Source organism: Solanum dulcamara, chromosome 10 (assembly GCF_947179165.1).
Source record: "Solanum dulcamara chromosome 10, daSolDulc1.2, whole genome shotgun sequence".
NCBI classification, from domain to species: Eukaryota; Viridiplantae; Streptophyta; class Magnoliopsida; order Solanales; family Solanaceae; genus Solanum; species Solanum dulcamara.
The window spans coordinates 3,456,488-3,478,390 of NC_077246.1; the positions used below are offsets into that span (position 1 = coordinate 3,456,488).

Sequence of the window (21,903 nt, forward strand, 5' to 3'; positions counted from 1 at the left end):
ATTTGATTGAGTTGATTGGATGGAGTTTTATGAGCATTGAGTCTTGGGAGGAGTATCGAGCACCGAATTGGGCAAGAGTATAGTCCCTACTCGAACCCAATAACTACGTCGCCAAACGTAGGGGGGATTGAACCGTTAAAGTCGGATGTTTCCCCGAGATGTTTGTCCTGACATTATAGGACTTGGTTGGATTGGATTCATGATTGGTTGATTCGTTCATACCCTGGCAAAGTATGAACGGACGCGGCAACAACGTCGGTTTGTTGTACTTTCACTGGCTCATATGTGATGGTTGTCGGGTAAGAGAAACTCCCAAATAGGTCTTGATAGTACTCTAAGTCAGGATGAGTTGAATTGTATGTGATTGGTCCCGTCTAAATCATATCCCTGTTTAGACTTAGAACATTTGATTGAGTTGTTATCCCCTTTGAGTTGAGATTCCGAGTTGATTGATTCTTCCTTAAAGTTCGTTGCATTCGGCCATTTTACATACTCGTACATTCCATGTACTGACGCCATTTGGCCTGCATCGTTTCATGATGCAGAGACAGGTACTAGAGATCATCAATCAGCGCTCCGTTGAAGATCCACATACACTCCCAGCTAGTTGGTGAGTCCTCCTAGTTTCCGGAGGATGTTGAGCTTTCTTGTATAGTTTTTGTTGTCGTTTCCTTTATTTTGATTATTGGTAGCCATGGACTTGTCATTGGCACCTCTTAGACTTTGATAGAGGCTTCATAGACTGGAGTGTGGGGAGGTTGAACTGTTATTTTAAGGAGTCTTATTATATTGTTTTTTTGGGTCGAAAATGCTTGGCCCTCGGCCCCCATATATATATGAACAATATTTCATTATTTGAGTTTTCCGCTAAGAGAATATGATTGAATGAATGTGTGACTGGATCAGGTGGTTCGCTCAGAGGCCAGAAATGACCTTCGAGTGCCGGCCACGCCTAGGGTACCCTCCCGGGGCGTGACATTTTGTTATCAATTTTAAAAGTGATGAATGACATAAAAACAGATAAAAATAATATAAGCTTATATTTAATAGTAAAAATTGCAAGAAAGTTGTTGTAAAATATGCAGAAAACAAGTAAAGTTTTGATAGTGTAATACTCTTCATCCTGAATCAAAGGATCGGGTCGGATCGAATCATGGATGTGAAGTTATTTTTTGTTAGTAAGAGTTATAACCCCACAATGTGGGACTTCCCACCATTAATAGCCCTCTTCACGTATCTCCTAGGTATTAGTGATAGAATTAATTCAAGAATTTTACAAAGTCGATTGATATGCAAGACTATAAATCTTGAATTTCTCCGAGTGAAACCTTTACCATTCCACCATATCCTTTGATGATAAAATTTGAAGGAAATGAAACAAGAGAAAGTTTTTTGTTTTTTTTTAAAAAATATATGTAATTTTATTTATTCACATACTATGTATACAAAATAAAATAGCAATAAATTAAGACTGTGATTTTTGACTTAGTTACTGTTGGGTTTAATTGATAGTTTGAATGGGAAATTAAGGGGAAAAGAAGTAGAGGAAAAAATGATATGTTCTCTCTTGCTTTATTAAATAAGTTTTGGTCTCACATAGGTGGTGGAAAGGAAAAGTCTCCTACTTAAAAGTAGAAGCACTCCTTCATGTTGCTAAAAGGGTCCAGTTAATCCTCAGAATGTTCCATACGAAATTTCTGAAATAATATCTTCTTCTTCTTTCTGCACTTCCTAAAATCGTGTGATATACAGCCTTCGAGTGGTTCGCAGTCACCAGAATTTGCAGTAACTCTATTTTGGTGAGTAAATCGTTCTATCCTGGGAGGAAAGATTCCAAAACCTCGGGTACTTTGAGGGGAATAATTTCCTTAAGGACACACTGTGTATTCAGTGGGCTCGATTTTGTTCTTACAAAAATTTTCCAAACACTGTTCTTATTTTCTGTTATAGTTCTGTCTTTTATTTCAGAATTTATTCTTGCTGTTTCATTATTTGTTTTTCAATACAGTTTACTAACAGTTACATCACTCACATTAACACACAAAAAATTAAATATATTAGAAAAATTACATATATTTAATTATTTTCTAATGGTAATAGGACATTTTTGCGGTATTCAGCCAAACCCCATAATGGATATATATTTCTGTATGCTGCATAATGCAACATGCAGTTCTTCATGAAAACCCCAGTAATTTCCTGCACACACAAATATATAAAACACAAGTCAGATAATAGAAATCTTTTGACAATAAGACTAATTTTTTTAATAACTGAGAAATTTTCGAGAGCTAGTGGTACATGGTTCGTAATTCAATATATAAAGGACCCCATATCTTTTTCCACTTATATACCACATCTTTTTTCTATAACAAAGTTTTCTACGTGTGCCTAACTCATATATCATACTGAATTAGGATAAGACAGACTTAATATTCCCTTCTTCCCAATTTATGTGATGTATTTTTCTTTTGAGTCTGTCCCAAAAAGAATGATACATTTCTATATTTAGAAACAATTTGGCTTAAACTTCTCAATTTGATGTTAATGAGATGATATAAAGCAACACAAATATTTGTGGCATGTTTTAAGACATGCAACAAGTTTTAAAAGTATTTCTTTCTTTCTTAAACTTCATGCCGAGTCTTTAAAGTGGGACACATAAAATGGGATGAGCGGAGTAATGTCTATTTCGTTTACATATAGTATTGGTTGTTTGAAAGAGAGATTTTTTTCTTTAACAATCAATATCAATCAAATGTGATTCAATCTAAAGCTAGTTTGTGTCGACTATATGAATCTTCTACCCGGTTTGTTTAAATCCCGTCCATTTCATTCTAACACTTAATAGTTTGATCTATTAACAGTCGAAGATTTTTTTCCCCTTTGTTTAGCTTGTAACTTGCAGAGTGATTACCTGCTGTGGGAAGTCACCATCTTCCATCTGAGAATTAATCAACAGCTTTGCTGCGCGGTGGAGGGGCCTCGGATCTCTATCAACCTGTCCAAATGAGAAAGTTGGTAGATCAATCTTGAACAAGAAATTTTTTACTATGATGGTGAATAAATTTAGCCTTTTACTTCTAGCTATAACAAGGGATTAACCTGGCCAGAGTGAATCAATCCCATCAATGCCCATGCAGTTTGTACAAGATTTGAGTCATCTGTTTCAAGTTCGCTATATACCTGTTTTGATCAAAAACAAAAACTCAGTCACAGTGGCTTTTTGACAGTCAACTAACTAGGAATTTCGTAAGAGAAGATTCGTAATGTAGGGTTGACATAACACTTTTTTCGGTTACGATAGTCTTATGAGAAAGCATTCATGCATGTTCATAATACATAAACAGGCACTCAAACTTGGCCTCGGATGGCATGAAAGCACTCCAACTTTGAGAGTGTACATCTAAACACCTCAACTTGGTTTCAACTGGCAACCAAACACTCCAACTCGTCCCAACTGTGTCTCATGGATACCTGGTGATGACGTGGAACATAAATATTGGAGGTGTCTAGATGATCATTTTTTAAGTTGGAATGTTCAACTGACATAGTGGAGACGAGTTGAGGTGTCTAGATGTACATACTCAAAGCTGGAGTGTTCGGTTGCCAGTTGAGGCCAGGTTAAAGTGTCTATCTTCGTATTGAGAACCTTCAATGTTAGAAAACCATTTTTTTATATATTTATTGCATATTGGAATTAAATGGCCTGAAATAAAGCAGGATGCATCTTAACTCATATAGCCGACCCTAACTATGTACAGATCGAGACATAGTTATTGTTATTGTGGTTCTTTAACGGGGGAAGGGGTGTGGAATTTAAAAATAATGCATCAGACTTTAGATGCAGATAACTTAAGTATGCTGACAGCAAAGTCCTGAGTAAGGATAACAATTAGGTAGTTTTTTTTTCACTTTTACTTTACCTTGTCGGGGCAAGAATGGTAGCTTTCGCCCCAACCACCATCGGACCTTTGTGTTCTTAGCAGAAATTCAACGCCTTTACGAACAGCTGCACAGTTGTTATAGGACTTGCCTGCTGCAGCAAGCCCTCCAAGAGCAAACCAGGAACCATATGTGAAACACACACCCCAGTTACCATACCTGTTAACATATTACTCGTGTCATATGTTATCGAACTATATGTTGTAACTTCAAGAGCTCGGAAAAGAAATGTAATATACCATGAACCATCAGGCATTTGTACATCTTCAACATATTTAACAGCATTATCAATGAATATGTTAATCTCCTTTGTTCGGTGTCCAGGGTATAGCTTCTTAAACAGAACGAGAGCTTGAATTGACGAGGCAGTACACTCAACATACCTGGATAGACATTTAATCAGTGTCGAGATGTAAAATGGAGACCAACGGTAAAAGGGAAAGAGAGGAACTATAGTAATCTTACTCATGCTCAATGACAATGTCCGCGAAAAACTCAGTAGGATTGAGCAACTGTCAATGATAAAACAGAAGAAAAAAGTTATTTGTTTAGGTTGTGGAAAACTATAGAACAAGTTTTACAAACTCGAGATAAAGCACAGAGTAGAGATTCCTATATCGTGATTCTCGGAAAACAGTTATTTTACTTAGTAGAAAAGGTTACCTCCAAATATTCTGAGGCCCCTGCTGGCTCCCATGCTGCTAAGCCGCCATTTTTGCTCTGCAATTTTATTTAAAATGGATCATATTTTTTCTTTCAGATATAGGATTCTCTAGAATTTTTTGTAAAAGCAGAAAACAACTTCAGATTAAATGATTAATGATTTGAGGACACATCTTTTAGAGTTTACCTGTAATGAAAGAATAACATTCACCGAGTCATACAGTCGCCCTGGTTCCATTGCCTGACCGACTAATTCAGGAGGCATTGTAGAGAACAGAAGGCAGCACTATACAAACAAAAGTTAAGGAAATATTAGGCAAACTTTCTAGCAATCGTCTTACCATTTGTTGGAAATTACAAGAAAATTGAAGTTTTAGATACCTTTAATGCTTCAGCAGTGCAATCAGAGACTTGCCATCCATGATCTTGATCTGAAAAAGTCCATGATCCTTTTGCAATATGTCGATACATCTCTTTAAAATCACCAGAAGGATTGTCCTTCACCTGTGAGAAGACTCTCACACTATAAGACTTAGTTAAAACGAAACCATTAGAACAAGTTCTGGTTACTTAAATATCCAAACCTGAGATTGTTTTATAAAGTCATGTCCTTTCCTAAGAGTATCTGCTATCTCATCATTCATCTCACTGGCCAATAGTGCTTGAATAGCAAAACCAGTATCCCATTCTTGACTACCAAAACTCTGAAATTCAACGACAAATACTCACCTATTCAGTAACAATAGATCCTATTCTAACTTATTCTGATTTGTGAAATAGTATAATACAGAATTACAGACCTGCATTTTCATTCCATCTTCAGCTACCCATAAATAATCAGGAATCCTAGCAAGATGCTTTTTGAAATAATCGCCGTTGGGATCCTCAACCCAACAAGCAAGCATGCACAACACCTACACCATCCAAGTGTTTCATCAGTGTCTAACAATAGAAGTCATTAACAAAATGCAGGTAATTCTGTAATCTATTCAAAATGAATTAGCTGCCATACTTTTTCGACACATCCAATGGTGATGTATCTACTATTCTCGTCTTCATAGTGTATGTGTTTCATGGTAACTTCAAGAGCTTTATTTCTCAGCTTGTTGAAAGGCCAACGAGTCAATAGAGGTTCAGTACATATGTAGAGACTGTCCCACATCAAATCTTGAACCAACGGATGAGGGTAATAGAGATCCTCCTGAACAAGTTTGTGTTTGAGCATTTATAGAAGATGGTATGATATAGACACTAACTTCAACACTGAGGACTCGTTTGGTCCGTAGACAAGGTTATAGACGGATCATCAATACTGAATTTTATGTCGGGATTATTTTTGAAATGTTGGTAATCATACAACCCTTGATAGTCATACCTTTGCACATACATGGCGCACTTTCTTCCAGTTAATTTCATCGTATGGTTGATCATATAACTCTTCCCTCAGTTGCAAAATGAGAGGTGTGATTGGACCAACAAATCTCTTCCCATAGAGATAAGACATTGGCATGTAGACCATTCGGCAATAACACCACATTTTTGCTGTATTTAAAGGGAAGTGTCAAAATACGAGGTAGATCGAAATGCTGCTTAGCAATCCTGGAAAAAAATATCAACCAACCTGGATGCACGGGAAGAAAAGATGGAAGAATCCAAAACTCAGGTGGCATTGGATTAGTTCCTATCCATTCAAAAACTCCAAGAATCTGATTGAAAGAAGGGGAGATTTCTCAGCACGAGAAGACAATATTGCTCGGATCCTCCAAAAATGCACTACTTTTAGAAAATTCGACACGCACATGACGACATTTTTAAGAATCTGAGCAACATAGCAAGAAGACATACATGACACTAGAAGATACTTGACAATGGGGAATGATATAATTCGCTTAGTTTAACTACTTACAAATTAAGATTCACTAACAATGTGAAATTTTTCTACAGTTTCAATGTATATACGTAACCATCCACTATCTGATATAACATATTAAAATATACTGACAGGATATAGAATTTGTATGCGATCAGTGTATGAAAGTTAAATCCTAGTCATACCGAGAGCCATGTTTTTCCCCAAGAAGGAATTGCAGTGACACTACCATGATCAAGAATCCATTTCCTTGCTCTAGCACACGCATTATTTACACCACCATCTGGTCCTTCTCCCAGGATCCTCATGCATATGTAACTCAGAGCTGTACAGAACATAGTACTGTGACCTTCTATGTGCAAACCCCATCCACCATCTTCGTTCTGAAAAGTTGTCACCAATTAAAAAACAAGTTTAAGTTCTATACATTGACAACACGTACACTATCTATAGTAATCTTAAATTGGTAACATAAAGATGCTAAAAGAATTTAACTTATACACATCGTTATTGTGACATTATGTCATATACCTGGTGACAGTATATATACCGAAGAATCTCCTTTTGGTGTTCAGCTGGCAATACAGTATTAAGATGGCCAGTGATGTACATACACATAACCTGAATTTTGAGTCCCAAAAAGATGAGCAAAGAATTAGCTTTAGCACCGAATCCATCTTAACTCAATATTTTCGACACAAAATATAGATTTTTATGAGAGAACACACAAAAAATCTAACAAATATTAGATCTAAATCTATAATCTTAAAAGTACATATGTACAATGTGTTCCGTGCTAAAAACTTAAACGTGGAAACTTAAAAGGTACTTTTTTTTTAAGGATTAATGCATAGATAAACGCTTTAGTTTGGCACACCTAAACAATCCAACTTTCAGTATTCACGTCTAGATAACTCAACTAGTCTCCACGATATCAGTTAAATACTCCAACTTACAAAATGATCATTCAGACACCTACAAAATTTATATATCACAACCGTCAGTATCGGCTACCCAAGAGACACAGTGGGGATGAGTTAGAATGTTTAATTGTTAGTTGACACCAAATTAAGGTGTCTAAATATATACTATCAAAATTAAAGTGTTTACTTGCCAACCCAGGCTCAAAGTAGCTCCTCCCCTACATACAAATATTTATAATTATCTTATAAAATAAATGATCTGATCGTATAAATATTTTTTACACTATTACCCCCACCCGCCCACCCAAAAAAAAAACACTTACCAAAGGTGGAAGAAAAAACAAAGGACCAGAATTTTCAGCAGGCCAATGGCCATCAGTAGCCTGTAAGGCTGAGAAGAAATGAACAGCTCTATGCAAAGCAATTGTAGCAACTTCATGGCTAATTTTTTCCCCTTCTTCTACTTTAACTGCTCCAACTCTCTGTTTGAAATTTTTCTCTTTCAGAAACTGAAAAAAAAAATGTGTTAGTAAAATTTAATTTGCTAAAAAAAGATTATTTTACTTATTTTTTCAGATTACTAATTTCACTTAGTATAAATTATTATCTTTAATTAGTTTTTAGATGAAATGATAATATAATTTTTTACACTATCAGCTTATAGGAATTAAATAAATATAGATGATAATCATATAATTTAATCTCTATATACTTAGAAGATGGAGTAGTAAATTATTATGACTAGTAAATCTTTATTATTATAAGTAAAAAGGAATACGAATACGTAGGCGGTGGAATGATAAATATTCTTTTGTTTTTGATTTAGAAGTTTTGTGTTCACATGGATCTGATTAATTTTGGATTCGAATATTTTAGGGGTTAAGAAGCTGAAAAATAGAAAGGTAGCCTAGTAATTAAGGAACAAGGACACTGATGATATTTTTTTATCACCCCAAATAATACACACCGCTATAAATAAAGCACAATAAATAATATCCCAAACAGCCTAACCAATTAAATATTTCTCTTATAAAATAGATAAAGCCAATATTCCACCGCAATTCAAATTGGTGTATATATAATCATTGTTACTAATCCACAATGTCTATTATGGTCTTCCTATAATGGACTTCTTTTTCAAGTCTTCCTGTCCATTGGACATCTTTTTCATATTCTTTTTTTCCCACTTTCAATGATTTAATTTGGGATATCTAGTCATGTCATCAATTAAAAATAAATAAACACTTTAAACATGGGCTATCATTGTTTTACAGTATCTTTAATATATGAGGGAAAATTCTCATAAAAAAACAAATTTTTAGTGTCAGAATTTAGATATAAATTCTGTTTTATTAGAAAAAAATTAAAATAATATATAAAAATATATTCTCGTGGACAATTTTACTATCTTAATCTTCAAAATAAAATAAAATAAATAGTTACGTTATAAATCTGCATTCGTCAAAGAAAATCACTACTAAGTTTGACTTTATAACGATTATTCCAAAATTCTCATTGGTCTATATAATTATTGTTTACTAATTCACGAGGTCTATTATGGTCTTCCAATAATGGACTTCTTTTTTAAGTATTCCTCTGGACGTCTTTTTCATATTCTTCTATTCCCACTTTCAATGATAGGATATCTAGTCGTGTCATCAATTAAAAATAAATAAACACTTTAAACATGGGCTATCATTGTTTTACAGTATCTTTTATATATGAGGGAAAATTCTCTTTAAAAAAATAATTTTTTAGTGTCATGTTTTAGATATAAATTCTGTGTTATTTGCAAATAAATTAAAATAAAATATAAAAATATATTCTCGTGGACACTTTTACTATCTTAATCTTCAAAAATAAAATAGATAGTTATGTTATAAACCTGCATTCGCCAAAGAAGATCACTACTAGATTTGACTTTATAACGATTATTCCAAAATTGTTGACGGGCCGAGTTGATCTCGGCCCGTTCTTCTATCGTCCCAGCGTTTGGGTCGAACTCCCATGTTTGCCGCCCAACATAGTTGTTTGTGCTATACAAATATGGACCATCTTGCCCTTCAGCAATCTTCAATTTCCACATCCTTAATTAACTTCTCTTACTTCCTTTCTTAACAAACAAAAAAAAAAATTATTAAGAATATGTCAAAATATCTTTACAAAATCAAAATTTACTTGAGATTTTTTTGTTGTTTGTTTATTTCTTTCCTAGTCGATTGGGACATGAAGGAAATGGGGATTGCCCGAGGAAGTGTAATGTGGTGCTTATACTCATTAAGGGTAGTCCAGTGCACTAAAGCTCCCGCTATGCGCAGGGTCCGGGAAAGGGCCCGACTACAAGGTTCTATTGTACACAGTCTTACCTTGCATTTCTGCCAAATGCTATTTCCAAGGCTTGAAAATACCAAAATTTACCCAAAAAAAAAAAAAGTTCAATCTTCACTATTCAGAATAAAAAGTTATAACTACCGAATAGGTTAAATACAATATTTTACGCCATCAAAAAAACTTAGAGTCTAGTAATATCGGTAAGAATTCTTTTTCATGATCTCTTATGTATCTATAGATAGCTAGATAGATAAAATAAAATAAAAATAACCTTGTATATGTAATGTGATTTTTCGTAAAAGGATCAAAGTTTCAAATGAACACCTTCCGTCCTTCTATCTTCGCCCTGACCTCTATCACCTCAACAATAATAACATATTCAGTGTAATCTCTACACTTATAAGTAAAGTCTGAAAAGAGTGAAATATACGTTAACTTTACCTTAAAAAAGAAAGAGATGAAGAAGGGAAAAATATATACCTGCTAGGATTATATGAAGAGTTCTTGAATATGAAAATGAATGATGGAAAATGTCACTTAAATAATAAGAGGAGTTTCTGCTGAAAGAGTGTAAGTGTAAAAAGAATGAATAATGAATTCTGGTAGACTTTTTTTATTATTTTTTATGTTAAAGACTTACTATAGTCTGTATGTTGGGGGGATTTGGGGATAAAAGCAATAACAAAATATTTGGACTGCAAAGTTTGGTATTAGGCAAAGTCAAGAAAATTATGATTGTGAGGAAAAAAATGAGTGATTTTATGCTACTATTTATAATACAAAATTAGTTATTTTGTCATTATGGAGATGAAGATACCATCTAATGGCTTTTTTTTTTTATATATATATATATATATATATCCTTTTCTCGCAGAATTCTTCATTTTGTCTTTTTTCTACTTACATAAATTAATGGACTTAGCAATTAAAGATTACAAATATTCGCAGTTAAAAATTGTGAAAATACGTCTTACTTAACTATACTCTAAGAAAGACACATGTTTTACATTTATTAGCTTGATATAATAGAAACAGACTCAAAATTTTAGTTTCTGTTATGAAGTTTCCATGGATATAGATACTAATATATAGTAGATGTTGAACCCTCTTTGAGACTAGTTCATGTGTCTACTTCTTCAGATTTTGAATCATCTTAGTCAAAATTTTAGCTCTGACACTGAATGGACTTCAAAAAAACTAAACAAGATTTAATATCAACAGAAATATATAATCCGCAAAGATGATCGAATTGATTAAGCATGAAAGATCTTGAATTCGAAACCGATTTCCCATGTCAATAACAAACAAAAAAATTGTATAATTATTTATTATTTTTTTTGGTCATAGACATGCCTTTAGAAAAACCTTAAATCTACTCAATAATTAAACCAATAATAAAAAAAAAAAGGAGACGATCACTTTTCCTATTTATATTACATTTCATATAATGTCTTAATTATAAGATTACAAAAACGAAAATAATACACCTCATATAACTCTTATCAGATTACAACTAAATTTCTATCGTAAACATTATTTATAATTACTTTTTTTTGTTGTTAGTACAAGGTCTAAATTCCATTTGTTGGAAGCATTGGAATTTTCTGTTAGATAACAAAATTTTGGCATATAAGAACTAAAAGACAAAATTATAGTCATCTAAAGTAAAACAAAACCAAATAATCAAATGGGTGATCAGTAGGCTTGAATTTATGCGGGTTAAAATATGTGTGTTATTGATTCATTCAAAAATTATTTAAATTGAAATAGACTAAAATATAAGTTATAATTAAATTCGTTCAAATTTTATTAAATTTTAATTATTTTAATTATTTTATTTATATAATATTTTAGTGTGTGATAAAATTATATTTTTTTTTAAATTATGATTATAAATATGGCCCATTCTTTTATCTTACTCTCAACTAGTAATAGTAAATAAGTGGATTGAATCAAATTTAGAACGATTAGAACAAAGACAAGGTGAGTTTCACATATTTATAATATAACTTAGGGTTTCTTACAGTGCATTAGACAATTTTGCCATCGACTTTGATGATTAGTAATTCCTTCGTCTCAATTTATATGTTGTAATTTTTAAAAATATATATTATTTATTATTTTAGAAATTTAAAATAAAACTAATCGTGTTTTTCTATTTTATCCTTAATAATACTTGTTTGTGAAAACTACAAACAACTCAATTATAGAGAGATGACACATAAAATGAGTAAACATTCAATTAAAAAATACTATATCTCAAGATATAAATAAAGATAAAATAGTCAAAATTCCTCTTAATCAATATTTTATTAAGGAGCATGTAAAAGAAAAATTTTGAGATGAAGGAAGTAGTAATTTCAATATCCAAGATACTTCCAACCTCAGTGGCGGAGCCATATGTACTTGAGGGGTATAGGTCGACACCCTTAAATTCGTTGAAAATTACATTGTGTAGTTATATATATACATATATATTGTGTCACGACCCAAAAACTGAGGTCATGATGGCACACATCTCAAAACCCAATCTGATGTGTAACCCTAAAAATAAAATTCATACAAGACTCCCAAAGGGGAAAGTGATTCCACGATTTAAATAAAAAGAAAAAAAAACAATGAAGAAATTATCCCAAAACCTGGTGTCATAAGTATAAAGAGCATCTAATACAAGGTTCGAATCTGAAGATACAACATAAGTCTCTGAATGATACAAAAGACTGAAAAATAAAGATAGACTAGTGACGATCCGAATTCTGGGACCTCACCACTAATCTGAGAATTACACAATCCGCTAGAATATTAACTGCCACGTGGGGTACCCCGACTAGTATCTGCATCAAAAAGGGACACAGAAGTAGGGGTGAGTACAATTCACATGTACTCAGTAGGTTTTAGCTGACTGAGTATAAGGAATTAATCAAACCTATGAAATAAACTAAGGAACGCTTCCACCTGCATATAGAAAAGTCCCACTTCGGCATCGGTGCCGCCAGTTTATATATATAGTGGCACGAATAAAGTATAATAACAACTCATAATCACAATTAATCAAATAATTCAAGCAGCACAAATGTCAATGCAATGCAATGCAATATAATGATGCAATGATGTGGTGGTACGGTGGAATCAAGACTGTCGCACAGCCTGTCGTATACACCTGCTGAGCTGTGCTACCAAGCAGGACCCATGGGGGTCTCACAGACCATATACCTCAATCACAATATCTCATTATCTTTGCCACCTCCTCGTGGTCAAGGGATCACAATGCATCCACTACCCTGCCGGAAAACTGCCTCGGTCAGGGACTCAAGATACAAAGGTTAGGATCACAATGCATCCACTACCCTGCCAGAAAACTGCCTCGGTCAGGGACTCAAGATACAAAGGTTGGGATCACAATGCATCCACTACCCTGCCGGAAAACTGCCTCGGTCAGGGACTCAAGATACAAAGGTTTAAAGGTGTTTCATTTTCTTTCTCAAAAAGAATTTCCATATTTCTCAACTTCCCAGGTTTCATGATATGATGAATGAGGATGAATGCATCAAAACACATATGCATGGAAGTAATAATCAACTCACATGTGGTATAAGGTTCAAAGTTCTCAAAACTTAACCTACACATGATATTCACCCTCAATAAATAGTAATGGGAAGAACACACTTTCATTTAAATATTCACCCCTTTCTCAACAATATTTCAATACTCAAGTATGCTCAAAACCCCCAACTCAATCTCTCAGGCGGCATCACAAGTCAAATAATATACTCAAGCCTCTCTCTTAGGCAAATCATAATTCACATGCTCTCAAAGCAAATAAGATAACAAATAAGGCCCCCACACGGGCTATGTAATACAAATAAACCCCGTCACGGCAACACATTAATAAATAAGCCTCCACACGGATATCACAATATATATAACATTCTCAACTCATACTACAACCCCATCCCAAAGTCTATAACATATGAATGATTAATTACCCCATCTCAATCTCAAAGAAAGATAGCCAAACCTACCTCAATTGCCGAAACCGCACTCGAATACCTCCACCGGACAAGTAACTCTCGAATTCAGCGCTCGGAATGACAACCCACTATCAACAATGAAACATACACGTCACAAGGAGTCCAATGACACCCATATTGATAGGTTTCGGAATCGGGGGTAAAATAGTCCAAAAATTAACTATTTTCGAAAAGGGTCAAATCTGTAAATTTATTGAACAATCCCATTCTATTGGTAATAAGGAACTCATGGTTGAAAAACCCAAAAAAATAGAGCTCAAAACGAGTTGGAAATCACAATTTTCCTTAAATTCGGATTAGGGAAGAAACAAGGATTTTTGGGGTTTGAAACTAAAATTTAAGAGTTAAAATCGTCAAAAACTTAATGAAAAAGGAAGGTTTTAGGTCAAAAATCACTTACCCAATACTTTGCCTCGAAAATCTCTTCTCAAATCACCTCAAGGAGTTCAAGAACTCAAACAAATGTTGAAAAATATTGAAATGAGAAGAAAGGGGCATTTTCTGCCCAAAAAGTTACTGTTCACGCGTGTTACTGTTCACGCGTGTTACTGTTCACGCGTGTTTTGTACAAATTTACAAAAATCACCCTCAAGGTCATTACAATATCCACCACTAAAAAGGATGTTCGTCCTCGAACATAAGATAAAATAAAGTACCTGGGGTCTCAAAAAGCTGAGGGTATCGAGCCTGCATATCAGACTCTAACTCCCAAGTCGCCTCCTCAGCAGGCCGATGCTGCCACTGCACCTTGACCGAAGCGACCTCCTTGGTCCCGAGTCTACGAAGCCGCCTATCTAGAATAACTGTCGGCTCCTCCTCATAAGTCAAATCCGGACTCAACTCTACCGCATCATAAGAAATCACATGAGACTCATCCGGTATGTACTTGCGAAGCATGGAAACATGAAACACCGGATGGACAGCTGACAATTTAGGGGGTAAGGCCAACTTATACGCCACTCCACCTACTCTCCTCAGGATTTCAAACGGGCCAACAAACCTTGGGCTAAGCTTGCCCTTCTTTCCGAACCTCATCACACCCTTCATGGGCGATATTTTAAGCCACACGCAATCACCCACCATGAACTCTAAGGGACGAACCCTCCTATCAGCATAACTCTTCTGACGACTCTGAGCTGTCAATAGTCGATCCTGAATCAAACGTACCCACTCCACAGCATCCCTAAGTAAGTCAGTATCCAATGCATCAACCGCAACAGAATCAAACCATCCAATGGGTGATCGACACCTACGACCATACAATGCCTCAAATGGTGCCATTTGAATGCTGGAGTGATAACTGTTATTATAGGCAAACTCTGCTAAGGGCAAGTGTTGGTCCCATCGGGCACCAAAATCAATCACACAGGCCCTAAGCATATCCTCCAACACCTGAATAGTCCGTTCAGACTGACCATCGGTTTGGGGATGAAATGCTGAACTCATCTCTAGTCGCGTACCCAAACCACGCTGTAATGCCTTCCAAAAGTGAGAGGTGAACACTGAACCCCGATCTGATACAATAGAGATAGGCACCCCATGCAGCCTAACAATCTCACGAAGATAGATCCTAGCTAACTGATCCGCATTGTAGCTAGTCTTCACCGGAAGGAAATGGGCTGATTTGGTCAATCGATCCACAATCACCCAGACAGAGTCATACTTACCCAATGCCATGGGTAATCCAGACACGAAGTCCATAGTGATACGCTCCCATTTCCACTCAGGAATGGGCATCCTTTGCATAGGACCACCCGGTTTCTGATGCTCATACTTCACTTGTTGGCAATTTAGACACTTAGCCACAAAATCAATAATGTCTCTCTTCATGCCACACCACCAATAATGTTGTTTCAAGTCATGAAACATCTTTGCCACTCCCGGGTGAATCGAATACTTGGAACAATGAGCCTCCTCTAATATCATACGTACCCATTCACTAACCTTGGGCACACAAATGCGACCATTAATCCTCAAAACTCCTTCCTGATCAAGAGAGGCTGATTTTGCTTCACCACTCAACACTTTGTCTCGAATGGCCCTCAACTTTTCATCTTCAAACTGGTGTGTACGAATCTGGTCCATCAAAGTAGACCTAGCCTCCACAAATGCCAAAATACCATGATGTGTAGAAATATCCAGTCGGACCAACTGTCTAGCCAATGACTGAACCTCCAACGCCAAAGGCCTCTCCACAGCCTTAAGAAAGGCCAAACTACCCATGCTAGATGCTTTGCGACTCAGGGCATCCGCTACCACATTAGCTTTGCCCGGATGATAAAGTATGGTAATGTCATAGTCTTTCAATAACTCTAACCACCTACGCTGCCGCATGTTCAGATTCGGCTGAGAAAAGATATACTTAAGGCTACGGTGGTCAGTATAGACCTCGCAATGCACTCCATAGAGATAATGCCTCCACAACTTCAGAACAAACACCACTGCTGCTAACTCTAAGTCGTGGGTAGGATAGTTCTTCTCATGTACCTTCAACTGTCGAGAAGCATAAGCTATAACTCTACCTTTTTGCATCAATACACCACCCAAGCCGACTCCCGAAGCATCACAAAACACAATAAATGCCACGCCCTCATCGGGTAAGGCTAGAATAGGTGCTGAAGTCAATAATTCCTTGAGCTTTTGAAAGCTCGCCTCACTCTCATCAGTCCACTGAAATGCCACGGTCTTTTGAGTTAGCCTAGTCAATGGGGCTGCAATAGAAGAGAATCCTTGAACAAACCGACGATAGTAGCCTGCCAACCCAATAAAACTCCGAATCTCGGTAACCGAAGTAGGCCTAACCCAATCACGAACCGCTGCAACTTTGGCTGGATCAACCATAATACCATCCTTGGTCACTATATGACCCAAGAATGTCACGGACTCAAGCCAAAACTCACATTTGGAGAATTTTGCATACAACTTCTCCTCTCTCAATCTCTGAAGGACTTTCCTCAGGTGCCTAACATGATCCGCCTCATTCTTGGAATAAACCAAGATGTCATCAATAAACACAATCACAAACGAGTCCAAATAAGGTCGAAATACCCGGTTCATCAACTCCATAAAAGCAGCCGGGGCATTAGTCAACCCGAAGGACATAACCACAAACTCATAATGCCCATAACGAGTCCTGAATGCAGTCTTTGGGATATCAGATTCCCGAACTCTCAACTGATGGTAACCCGACCTCAAATCAATCTTTGAGAACACCGATGCACCTTGAAGCTGGTCAAATAAATCATCAATGCGAGGGAGAGGATACTTGTTCTTGATAGTGACTTTGTTCAACTGTCGATAGTCAATACACATCCTCGTAGTACCATCTTTCTTCTTCACAAATAAAACCGGTGCACCCCACGGTGATACACTAGGTCTAATAAACCCTTTCTTCAATAAATCTTCCAATTGTTCTTTCAACTCTTTCAATTCTGCCGGAGCCATTCGATAAGGAGAAATAGAGATGGGTTTAGTGTCATGCTCCAAATCAATCACAAAATCGATATCACGGTCAGGAGGAACTCCCGGCAAGTCTGTAGGAAATACATCCATAAACTCTCTCACCACCCTCGTAGTCTCTATATGAGATGACTCCGTGGTGAGATCACGTACATGAGCCAAATAAGATAAACAACCCTTATCCATCAAGCGACGAGCACGAATATAAGATATCACCCCCTTAGGATACGAACTCGGATTACCCTTCCATACTAAGCTAGGTAAACCGGAATAAGCTAAGGTCACGGTCTTTGCATAACAATCTAATATAGCATGATAAGGAGATAACCAGTCCATACCCAGTATCACATCAAAATCAAGCATGTCTAATAAAATCAAGTCTGCACGGGTCTCTTTACCCGAAAATATCACCAAACATCCCTTGTATACCCGATCCACTACTAAAGATTCACCTATTGGGGTAGAAATAGTAATAGGCACAATAAGGGACTCACTCACATAATCAATACCCACATCAAAATAAGTCGACACATAAGAATAGGTAGACCCTGGGTCAAATAATACTGAAGCAGAACGATGGCAAACTGGAACAATACCTGTAATAACTGCATCAGAGGCTTCTGCCTCATATCTACCCGGTATAGCATAGCATAACTGACGGTCACCCTTAGCCTGCGAACCACCACGAGCACCACCTCGTACTCTACCCCTAGCACCATGGGTGCCACCTCTAGTATTCTGCGAAGAACCTCGAATAGTTGGAGCATCTATAGAATGAACAACTGGTGCCCCAGGCCGTCCATTAGAAGGAGCACGTTTGGGGCAATCTTGGGCCTTATGCCCAAACTCATCACACACATAACAACCTCGAGGACCTGAACTCCGTGGGGAATAACTAGAAGTGTTAAAACGACCTCCGGAGCTCGAAGAACCCTGAATAGCTGTCTGGACTGGTCTGCCCTGATAACCATGGGTTCCTGAACCCGAATATTCTCTACCCTGGGAGGAATGATTGCTGAACTGACCCTGCCGACGGAACCTCTTGACCCCGCCCTGTCTAGCACGTCGGATACTCTCTATCATCCTGGCATGATCAATAATACTCTGAAACGTACCCCCAGACAGTACAAGAGAGGCTGTAGCCTCCTGGAGATAACCGGCGAATCCCTTCACTAGTTTGCGAATCCGCTCGAACTCGGTGGGAATACTCGACATAGCATAACGAGATAACTCATGGAAGCGAGTCTCGTACTCAGATACAGATAGGGAGCCCTGCTCCAGTCTGTCAAACTCATCCCTACGCTGATCACGAAGGCTATAAGGCACAAATCTCTCAAGGAACACCTCAGTAAACTGTTCCCAACTCATCATAGGAGAACCAATAGGTCTACGAGCCAGAACTGACCTCCACCATTCTTTGGCCACTCCCGCAAATTGATATGAAGTGTAAGCAACTCCATGTGCCTCTAAAATGCCTAGGTTGAACAACCTATCTTGACACTCAGTCAAAAAGTCATAGGCTTTTTCTCTGGCTTTACCATCAAACCTTGGAGGTGCCAATCGAACGAACCTTTCGAAACTCTTCTGCTCAGCTACCGACATGGCAGCATTAGCAGAAACTGGCGGAGCTGCAAATCTCGGAGGTGCAATAGAAGGCATTGAAGATGAACCAGGAGTCTGAAATCCTACACTAGGCCCCTGAACTGGCGGTGTAGCACCAACTGTGATAGGAGAACCTATAGTACCTGAAATAATACCAGAGGTAGGAGCACCATCCAGTCTAGCCAATAATCGAACCAATAGCTCCTGAAGCATCGGAGTACTATCGGGAACCACAAGAGGCTGGGATGGCCTCTCCTCCTCAGTCTTCTGCTCTAAGTCATCCTCATGCTCATACATGGGCTCAGGTGATAGCTCTCTAGCTCGTCCACGAGCAGGTGCCGCTCCCCTTGCCCGGCCTCTGACTCCACCACGTTCTCTACCTCGCCCGCGTACTGGGGCTCGAGCAGCAAGTGCATCCTCACCCTCAGTAATTGTGGCTCTAGTCCTCACCATCTGCGCAGAAGGAATAGATCAGAGGTATACAACACTTGATATGAATAAATCGCACGAAGGGAGTAAAAAGAAAGAGATTTTCCTATTAAGTATCTTGTAGCCTCTCGAAGATAAGTACGGACGTCTACGTACCGATCCGCAAGACTCTACTAGACACCCTGCTCTTTAACTTATGAGACCGGTGAACCTAGGGCTCTGATACCAATTGTCACGACCCAAAAACTGAGGTCATGATGGCACACATCTCAAAACCCAATCTGATGTGTAACCCTAAAAATAAAATTCATACAAGACTCCCAAAGGGGAAAGTGATTCCACGATTTAAATAAAAAGAAAAAAAAACAATGAAGAAATTATCCCAAAACCTGGTGTCATAAGTATAAAGAGCATCTAATACAAGGTTCGAATCTGAAGATACAACATAAGTCTCTGAATGATACAAAAGACTGAAAAATAAAGATAGACTAGTGACGATCCGAATTCTGGGACCTCACCACTAATCTGAGAATTACACAATCCGCTAGAATATTAACTGCCACGTGGGGTACCCCGACTAGTATCTGCATCAAAAAGGGACACAGAAGTAGGGGTGAGTACAATTCACATGTACTCAGTAGGTTTTAGCTGACTGAGTATAAGGAATTAATCAAACCTATGAAATAAACTAAGGAACGCTTCCACCTGCATATAGAAAAGTCCCACTTCGGCATCGGTGCCGCCAGTTTATATATATAGTGGCACGAATAAAGTATAATAACAACTCATAATCACAATTAATCAAATAATTCAAGCAGCACAAATGTCAATGCAATGCAATGCAATATAATGATGCAATGATGTGGTGGTACGGTGGAATCAAGACTGTCGCACAGCCTGTCGTATACACCTGCTGAGCTGTGCTACCAAGCAGGACCCATGGGGGTCTCACAGACCATATACCTCAATCACAATATCTCATTATCCTTGCCACCTCCTCGTGGTCAAGGGATCACAATGCATCCACTACCCTGCCGGAAAACTGCCTCGGTCAGGGACTCAAGATACAAAGGTTAGGATCACAATGCATCCACTACCCTGCCAGAAAACTGCCTCGGTCAGGGACTCAAGATACAAAGGTTGGGATCACAATGCATCCACTACCCTGCCGGAAAACTGCCTCGGTCAGGGACTCAAGATACAAAGGTTTAAAGGTGTTTCATTTTCTTTCTCAAAAAGAATTTCCATATTTCTCAACTTCCCAGGTTTCATGATATGATGAATGAGGATGAATGCATCAAAACACATATGCATGGAAGTAATAATCAACTCACATGTGGTATAAGGTTCAAAGTTCTCAAAACTTAACCTACACATGATATTCACCCTCAATAAATAGTAATGGGAAGAACACACTTTCATTTAAATATTCACCCCTTTCTCAACAATATTTCAATACTCAAGTATGCTCAAAACCCCCAACTCAATCTCTCAGGCGGCATCACAAGTCAAATAATATACTCAAGCCTCTCTCTTAGGCAAATCATAATTCACATGCTCTCAAAGCAAATAAGATAACAAATAAGGCCCCCACACGGGCTATGTAATACAAATAAACCCCGTCACGGCAACACATTAATAAATAAGCCTCCACACGGATATCACAATATATATAACATTCTCAACTCATACTACAACCCCATCCCAAAGTCTATAACATATGAATGATTAATTACCCCATCTCAATCTCAAAGAAAGATAGCCAAACCTACCTCAATTGCCGAAACCGCACTCGAATACCTCCACCGGACAAGTAACTCTCGAATTCAGCGCTCGGAATGACAACCCACTATCAACAATGAAACATACACGTCACAAGGAGTCCAATGACACCCATATTGATAGGTTTCGGAATCGGGGGTAAAATAGTCCAAAAATTAACTATTTTCGAAAAGGGTCAAATCTGTAAATTTATTGAACAATCCCATTCTATTGGTAATAAGGAACTCATGGTTGAAAAACCCAAAAAAATAGAGCTCAAAACGAGTTGGAAATCACAATTTTCCTTAAATTCGGATTAGGGAAGAAACAAGGATTTTTGGGGTTTGAAACTAAAATTTAAGAGTTAAAATCGTCAAAAACTTAATGAAAAAGGAAGGTTTTAGGTCAAAAATCACTTACCCAATACTTTGCCTCGAAAATCTCTTCTCAAATCACCTCAAGGAGTTCAAGAACTCAAACAAATGTTGAAAAATATTGAAATGAGAAGAAAGGGGCATTTTCTGCCCAAAAAGTTACTGTTCACGCGTGTTACTGTTCACGCGTGTTACTGTTCACGCGTGTTTTGTACAAATTTACGAAAATCACCCTCAAGGTCATTACAATATCCACCACTAAAAAGGATGTTCGTCCTCGAACATAAGATAAAATAAAGTACCTGGGGTCTCAAAAAGCTGAGGGTATCGAGCCTGCATATCAGACTCTAACTCCCAAGTCGCCTCCTCAGCAGGCCGATGCTGCCACTGCACCTTGACCGAAGCGACCTCCTTGGTCCCGATTCTACGAAGCCGCCTATCTAGAATAACTGTCGGCTCCTCCTCATAAGTCAAATCCGGACTCAACTCTACCGCATCATAAGAAATCACATGAG

The 21,903-nt window shown here is 37.4% G+C and overlaps 1 protein-coding gene across 5 annotated transcripts in view; it reads right to left on the minus strand.

Moving 5' to 3' along the window:
• Nucleotides 1–1,973: 1,973 nt before the first annotated feature.
• Nucleotides 1,974–21,903, minus strand: part of LOC129870822 (beta-amyrin synthase) — a 52,888-nt gene continuing 32,958 nt past the window's right edge. Inside the window, exons 1-19 of one of the 5 annotated variants that reach the window (XM_055945693.1) lie at nt 10,213–10,339; nt 9,287–9,510; nt 7,725–7,910; nt 7,010–7,099; nt 6,664–6,861; nt 6,230–6,314; nt 5,984–6,150; nt 5,621–5,809; nt 5,409–5,522; nt 5,193–5,312; nt 4,990–5,112; nt 4,796–4,894; nt 4,609–4,665; nt 4,411–4,457; nt 4,185–4,328; nt 3,927–4,104; nt 3,106–3,186; nt 2,918–3,001; nt 1,974–2,199 (exon numbers count right to left, since the gene is read on the minus strand). In XM_055945693.1, the coding sequence (XP_055801668.1) occupies nt 2,077–2,199; nt 2,918–3,001; nt 3,106–3,186; nt 3,927–4,104; nt 4,185–4,328; nt 4,411–4,457; nt 4,609–4,665; nt 4,796–4,894; nt 4,990–5,112; nt 5,193–5,312; nt 5,409–5,522; nt 5,621–5,809; nt 5,984–6,150; nt 6,230–6,314; nt 6,664–6,861; nt 7,010–7,099; nt 7,725–7,910; nt 9,287–9,487 (2,286 nt within the window). In that variant the 5' untranslated portion in view covers nt 9,488–9,510; nt 10,213–10,339 and the 3' untranslated portion in view covers nt 1,974–2,076. Of the gene's footprint in view, nt 2,200–2,917; nt 3,002–3,105; nt 3,187–3,926; nt 4,105–4,184; nt 4,329–4,410; nt 4,458–4,608; nt 4,666–4,795; nt 4,895–4,989; nt 5,113–5,192; nt 5,313–5,408; nt 5,523–5,620; nt 5,810–5,983; nt 6,151–6,229; nt 6,315–6,663; nt 6,862–7,009; nt 7,100–7,724; nt 7,911–9,286; nt 9,515–10,003; nt 10,159–10,212; nt 10,340–21,903 lie in introns of those variants that run through there. The other 4 variants (XM_055945691.1, XM_055945694.1, XM_055945695.1 and 1 more) reach the window with 4 other exon arrangements.